Source organism: Corylus avellana, chromosome ca7, assembly GCF_901000735.1.
Source record: "Corylus avellana chromosome ca7, CavTom2PMs-1.0".
Taxonomy (NCBI): Eukaryota; Viridiplantae; Streptophyta; class Magnoliopsida; order Fagales; family Betulaceae; genus Corylus; species Corylus avellana.
In genome coordinates this window covers 14,411,315-14,419,138 of record NC_081547.1, presented here as the reverse complement: position 1 = coordinate 14,419,138, position 7,824 = coordinate 14,411,315, and the positions used below count along the sequence as shown (strand labels likewise).

Here is a 7,824-nt window from a genome sequence, read left to right as displayed (position 1 = left end):
CTTCATCTCTATTTAAAAGGTTGGCAAGAGTCTTTTCACATATCACAATTGGAAACTCCTCCTTCCTTTAAGCCCTGCCCCTCCCATTACTCACCATCTGCGTCCGAGGAAATCTCATCATCTCTCACAAACTTCGTTGCACACAGACTCCGCCACCCCCACCGCCACAATATCTCATATCTCATAGCTAGCTAGCTACTCCCTTCTTCTTCTTCCTCTTCTTCTTCTTCTTCTTTTCTCTCTCTCTCTCTCTCTCTCTCTCTCTATATATATATATATATATATATATGTATTATCAGATTGTCAGAGAAGAGAAGAGAGAAGTTGATTGAAAGAAAGGATAAAGGAAGAATGTGGAGACTGAAGATAGCAGAGGGTGGCGATGACCCTTACATCTACTCTACAAATAACTTCGTTGGGAGGCAGACATGGGAGTTTGACCCTCACGCTGGTTCTCCTGAAGAGCGTGCTGAGGTTGAAGAAGCTCGTCTCAATTTCTACAACAACCGCTATCAGGTTAAACCTAGCGGTGATCTCCTTTGGCGAATGCAGGTACCCTCCTTCCCCATCTTTCTCCATCATTTCCGACCAACCATATATATTTACTTGTCTTTTAACATTAAGATGACATGACACTAAAAATTAGGCTTTGGTTCAACAATCATAAGGGCTTGTTTGGATATGTATTTGAAGGTTTAAAAATGCATTTAACACTCAAAGTTTGTTTGAAAAAAAAAATACATATTTGTAAAAAAAATTGAAAATCAATTTTAAGGGTCCAGAAAGGGTCAAAACACACTTTTGAGCAGTTTTTGACTTAAAAGCTCTATTTCTCAAACACAATCCAAACATTCTCTAAGTGTAATATTATTTAGTAAACTGTTATATAACTTTGTTATAACTGACAATATTTGAATTAACAAGAACTTCTAAAAAAAAAAATCAATGACAAATTTTCACTGTCACATCATCTTAATTGTATGACAGTCGTATATATATAGCAGTCTATTAAATAACATTTTTTTAAAAAAAATTAATGACTAATTTTTACTATAATATTGCTCTAATTATATAATAATAATATAATAATCGGTTAAATAGCATTTTTCATTGTTTCCTCGGCACTAAAAACAACTTTCCGGCCATGGCATTCAAAATCTGTACTGCATGTCATGGTTGACTTCAAAACTATTGTTATTTTTTCATCGTTTTCATTTCTGCCCTTAATTTTTGAAGGTTTTGAAGCCTTTGTGCTTGGTCTTAAATCCAAAATCTAATTTTTCTTACTTATTATTTATTTATTTTTTTGGGGTCTCTGTCCCTCTAGAAACTCTGTTTTGCTACTCTTAATTAGTGGAGGAAGAAAGAATTTCTTCACGAGTATAATAATATTTAAGAATTTCTGTAGTTTTTAAAGGAAAGATGACAACCATGACATGACATGATATGCACTAAAAGACACACCACAGGTTTCATATTTCAGTGCTTTGTAATTTACCACATGTATGTCGGGGAAATAATACATGCAGTTATGTAGTTTTTATCCGAGGTTAAATGTTAGGTTTATTCTTTTAATTATATATTTTTTATTTAAATAAATTTAAATTTATTATTTGATTTGTAGGTCTACATGTGAGTCTTCCATATTTAATGATAAATTTAAAAGAAATATGTATGAAGATGGTTGAGAAATAATTAAGAGAATAAACTCTAACATTTCTAGATAATTAAAACCCTCCCCTGGCCTGCACACTGCAGTGCAGGTATAGGGAATTATACCCCAATATTCTATATATTAATATTTATATATGTCAGGAGATTGTTACACCACCTAAATCCACTGTTGTCTCATACCGGAGATTTTTATATTTATAGGGAATGATACCACAGATTCAAAAACCCATTTTATATAATATTTTATATGTCACCACATTCTTACACCACTAAATCCATTGTTGTCTTTGACCTTTTATATATATATATATATGGTGCATATATAATTTGCGACAGACAAAACAACATCCGTCAAATCAAATAATGATACACGTGTAGAACGAGGAAAGGTGGTCACATAATATTGGGTCGGTTTGCAAAATAACTCAAAAAAAAAAAAAAAATCAATTATTTTTCTTAAAATTAATCTTAACAATTTTATTTTTTATATCACATCAATTACTTTTTATTACTTTTTATTATTTTTTTTTCACGTCAATCAAATATGTTACAGTTCCAATTTACTTCATTTTTCAAGTCATTTGGCAAATACACCCCCTGGCGCCTATACATCTTTTAAGAAAAGAAAATTGCTAATATTATTATGATTATGTTTATTTTTTTATTAAATAGAGCCTCCACATTTTATTTTTTACCCCTAAAATGAGTTCTTTTAAATTTTGTTTCCCTTCTAGAATACTAGTTCTGTGAATTCTGTCCATGGGTTGAAATATATATATAAAAGAAAAAAAGAAAGAAAGAAGAGAGGCACGAGGAACAGAAGTAATGGGGTTGCAGGTCAAAATTCAAAAACCAATATGAATAGGTTCTCAGATGGAATTTATGTTAATGGTGGGGACAATCTTTAAAAAGGAAAAGAAAAAAGGTAATTGGGCGACTTGACCAAAAACCGTGGAAGGTGGAAAGTGACAATATGCCCCCCCACGAGTTCCTCGTGCCTTCTTTCTTTTTTTTCTTTTTTTTTTTCTTATATGTATATCATAAATTGTTTACTATAATGTATATATGCTAATTTCTTTGTTAAAATGATTGCAGTTTCTCAAGGAGAAAAACTTCAAACAAACAATTCCCCCGGTAAAGGTCGAAGATGGAGAGGAAATCACATATGAAAAGGCCACAGATTCATTGAAAAGGGCCGTCCATTTCTTTTCGGCCTTGCAAGCCAGCGATGGCCATTGGCCTGCTGAAAATGCTGGCCCATTGTTTTTTCTTCCCCCCTTGGTGAGACTCATAATTATTATCCTTCTTCTTTTTTATTGTCACATAATTAAAACAGACTATTTTGAGATATTTACGTAAAAAGCATGCATCATGGAACTTTTTGTGATACCACCCCAGATCATCAACAATATAACATGTTTTGGTTTTCATCTTAATGCAACTGCTAATTGTATTAATTCTTTTTAACCCTAAAAAAATTGCAGGTAATGTGTTTGTACATTACAGGACATCTTAATACTGTGTTCCCTGCTGAGTATCAAAAAGAAATTCTTCGATACATATACTATCATCAGGTGCATATTCTTGGAATTAGGATTTTTTTTTTCTCTTAAATTTTTTATTTTATTTTTTATTTTTTTACGTGTTTAACACGTAAGCATGGTTTGAATATTTGAGATATTGTACATAGAATGAAGATGGTGGGTGGGGATTACACATAGAGGGGCACAGCACCATGTTTTGCACGGCTCTAAGCTACATTTGTATGCGTATACTCGGAGAAGGAGCCGATGGTGGTGAGGACAATGCTTGTGCAAGAGCGCGAAAGTGGATTCTTGATCATGGTGGCGTCACACACATGCCTTCTTGGGGAAAGACCTGGCTTTCGGTATCACCTTGTTTCATAAATATTAACATATATCATATATCACATAAATTAAAATCTAGTCATATTGCTTTCACAGCCAATTCACTATGCATGATGACTATATTTATTGATAATTAACTCTAGAATGCAATTTCCCTTTGTTGTAGATACTTGGTGTGTTTGACTGGATTGGAAGCAACCCAATGCCTCCAGAATTTTGGATCCTTCCTTCATTTCTTCCCATGCATCCAGGTATGTACATATATATGCTTGCTACTACTACGTTATTTTTTTCTAAGGTAATCAGGGTATCTGGGATTTCACCACAACTAGATCCTCAGAACATTGTGCAAAGTATCCCCTCAATGCTTGAGCAAAGCTCAAGCTTTCGCTCGTGAGCGTGACCTTAAAAATTTGTTTGCACTCAAGGAGGTCGAACTTTGGACCTCATGCTTCATAAGGCCAAGTGATCGAATACTACTTCATTATTCTTCCGGAAGACGGAAGTATAATGAAGTAGAGACATTTTACTTTATTTGATCTCTTTGATAATTGAACTTGGTACTTATTGCTTATTAATTGCTTGCCTTTCCCCTAAAATGCAGCCAAAATGTGGTGCTACTGTCGCATGGTGTACATGCCCATGTCATACCTCTATGGGAAAAGGTTTGTAGGCCCAATCACACCTCTCATTCTTCAATTGAGGGAGGAACTCTACACGCAACCTTACAACCAAGTTAATTGGAAGCAAGTGCGTCATTTATGTGCAAAAGTGAGTTTATCTTAATCTGTTCCTCATGCTTGATACTTGCTCATTGCTAGATATATATGTTTTTCAATATTAGTCTTCGAACGCATGCATTGATTAAGCAAAACTATATATATATTTTTTTTTTCAGGAGGATATCTACTATCCCCATCCTTTGATACAAGATCTGCTCTGGGATAGTCTATACATATTTACTGAGCCTCTTCTCACTCGTTGGCCTTTTAACAAGTTGGTCAGAGAAAAAGCTCTTCAAGTAACAATGAAGCACATTCATTATGAAGACGAGAACAGTCGATACATCACCATTGGATGCGTAGAAAAGGTAATGTTATCATACAATAATCAAGGGAAGCAATGGAGATCAACATTTATTTGGGCTATATAACACTAATGCTAAATCTATTTGCATTGAACAGGTCCTATGTATGCTTGCTTGTTGGGCTGAAGATCCAAATGGGGATTATTTCAAGAAGCATATTGCTAGGATCCCTGATTACATATGGGTTGCTGAAGATGGAATCAAAATGCAGGTCAGTATGCATATTCTGCAGAACCAATTGTACAATCTTTTGCCCCTCTGTTGAACATTTGAATGAAGAGGTTCCTTAAAATAAATTTTTTTCTAGGGTTGGTTTTGTAAATATAACTATTCAAATTTGAGTATAAACCAAGTATAAACCCGAAGCTCTTGGTTTCTAGCTTCAAGTCTGTAAGTCCTAATAGTCTTTTAGGATAAATGGTGATGATTTAATATGATATCAGAGCAAAGGTCTTGTATTCGAATTTTGTTTCCATCAATTCACCTTTCGTTTCAGTTAAATATTTTATGTGTTGGATCTCACTCATTAAGGAGAGAGTTGGAGTCCATGCATGAGGGGGAGTGTTAGAATATAAATTAAATGATGTAATTTGTATGCAGAGTTTTGGAAGTCAAGAGTGGGATACTGGTTTCGCTGTTCAAGCTTTACTTGCTAGTAATCTCACTGATGAAATTGGGCCTACACTTGCAAGAGGGCACGACTTCATAAAGAAATCTCAGGTTTGATTTTCAATTCTAAAAGCATCTCTTCACCACAATCATCAAATCTACCTTTTTGCTTAAAAATGAATACTATCCCTTGTTCATTTGGACTAATTATTCCATTTTATCTTGAATAATTATAAAGGTCAAGGACAACCCTTCTGGAGACTTTGAAAGCATGTACCGTCACATTTCTAAAGGATCATGGACTTTCTCTGATCAAGATCATGGATGGCAAGTTTCTGATTGCACTGCAGAAGGTTTGAAGGTAATTAACTTTGTTTAAATGCGTCAAGGGGCTAAAGTGTTTGCACCCTCTCCATAATTAATGGGTTCCTCACCAAATTCTCCTCTATTTCAGTGTTGCTTGCTTTTCTCCATGATGCCACCAGAAATTGTTGGAGAGAAAATGGAACCTGAGCGATTTTATGATTCTGTAAATGTCCTACTTTCTCTACAGGTAAGGATTAACTTTCACAAGCTTTGTATTTTTATGTACAAATGTTTGGAAAACCTGCAGGATCGTTTATTTCACAAGCGTTTCACTGTGTTCATATCAATAAGCTCTATTGTATGACTTAATGCAGAGTAAAAATGGTGGTTTAGCTGCCTGGGAACCAGCAGGAGCCCAAGAGTGGTTGGAAGTAAGTACCTTAACATATTGAAGTGACCTTGAAATATGCTTACGACAATACTTCAAAACTCACCCTTAATGAAATTTTGTTTGCATCAGCTGCTTAATCCCACAGAATTCTTTGCTGACATTGTCATTGAGCATGAGTATGTTGAGTGCACTGCATCAGCAATCCAAGCTTTAGTTTTGTTTAAGAAGTTATACCCTGGGTACCGGAAGAAAGAGATAGAAAATTTCATAAAAAATGCTGCTCAGTTCCTTCAAGACATACAAATGCCTGATGGTTCATGGTATGTTCCTCCACTGGTTTTTTATTAGAAATGTTTCAAAAGACGTTCTGTTTTTACTTTTTATATTAATTTTGCATTTCCATAGGTATGGGAATTGGGGAGTTTGCTTCACATACGGTACATGGTTTGCAATTGGAGGATTGACTGCAGCTGGCAAGACTTACAACAATTGTCCAACTATACGTAGAGCTGTTGATTTTCTGCTGAGAGCACAAAGAGATAATGGTGGATGGGGAGAGAGCTATCTCTCATGCCCAAACAAGGTAATCTACTTTTTAACACACATAATTCTTAATTTTTGTTTTTCATCTTTATTTCCCAACATCATTAATTATCTTTTACTCTCAACATGATTGACAACAGTTTAAGAATATTTTTGGATCAATTGGTGAAAGAAAAGTCTTTCTAAGATTTTGCAGATGGGAGATAATAAAATTGTTAACTCTCTGTGCTTGCTTATTTATATAGCAATATGTAGCTCTTGAAGGAAACCGATCAAATTTGGTACACACTGCATGGGCAATGATGGGTCTCATTCATGCTGGACAGGTGAGAGTTCCTGGTTTAAAAATCTAGTATTGTTTGCTTCTCTTCTCTCACATGCTTTTCTGGCATATTCTGATGTGAAAATTGCATCTGTAATAGGCTGAAAGAGACCCCACACCTCTTCACTGTGCAGCAAAGTTGATAATTAATTCTCAGCTGGAAGATGGCGATTTTCCTCAACAGGTACCTCTCTTTCACAAATGCACTACACAGAGATTTGTATGCAGAGATTTCATCACTCTTTCTCATATATACAGGAAATCACTGGGGTCTTCATGAAGAACTGTATGTTACACTATGCAGCATACAGAAATATATACCCATTGTGGGCTCTTGCAGAATACCGCAAGCGTATCCCATTGCCATCCATAAAAATGTAAATCAACTACTCAAATGTATAGCTCAGAGGCACCCATAAGAAAGCCAGCTCTTAATTCTCTTTACCAGTGTTTCAACTTTTTCTTTAGCAGCTGTGTTGATGTAGTATGTAACAAGTTTTTAAACACACAATCATCCAAGATAGATGGGAGTAAGCATTATACAATATTGTTGTATTAGTAAATAATATAGTAAATGGAAAGTGCTTCACTCGGCTATTCCATTGTTTTTCTCTTGAGCTCGGTTAAAACTACTTATTTTTCATACTACAATGCCATTTTTTTTTTTTTTATGTACCTAAAAAAGTAAATCATTTCAATTCAGCCCATAGAGGCCTCAACATTGCACACAAGATGGCTAGAAAATTTTAGCCTTCTGGTCTATAAATAGTTTGCAAAGCATATACTAATTGACGATGAGTCAGTTTGTGAGACTAACTTCTATCTGCTGCTTAACAAACTCTAATTTTCTCACTGTAGATGGTAGGAAAAAAAAAATTAAAAGAAGAAGAAGAAAAAGAAAAGAAATCGACCTTCTACTTATGCTTTGTTTGCTTGTTTGTTTGTTTTTTTTGTTTGTTTTTTTTTTTAAAAAAAAAAAAAAAAAAAAAATTAAGATTATGCAAGTTTTTGACATTTGGAAATG

General features: G+C 34.5%; 1 protein-coding gene across 1 annotated transcript; it reads left to right on the top strand.

The window, feature by feature from the left end:
- The first annotated feature begins 257 nt into the window (after positions 1–257).
- LOC132186675 (beta-amyrin synthase) lies at positions 258–7,414 on the top strand. Its single transcript, XM_059600677.1, has 17 exons — positions 258–552; positions 2,770–2,955; positions 3,159–3,248; positions 3,365–3,562; positions 3,709–3,793; positions 4,147–4,313; positions 4,441–4,632; positions 4,727–4,840; positions 5,230–5,349; positions 5,477–5,599; positions 5,693–5,791; positions 5,919–5,975; positions 6,065–6,255; positions 6,341–6,518; positions 6,724–6,804; positions 6,901–6,984; positions 7,059–7,414. Exons 1-17 carry the CDS (start codon positions 352–354, stop codon positions 7,179–7,181), a joined length of 2,289 nt encoding a protein of 762 aa, XP_059456660.1. The 5' UTR covers positions 258–351; the 3' UTR covers positions 7,182–7,414.
- The last annotated feature ends 410 nt before the right edge of the window (positions 7,415–7,824 follow it).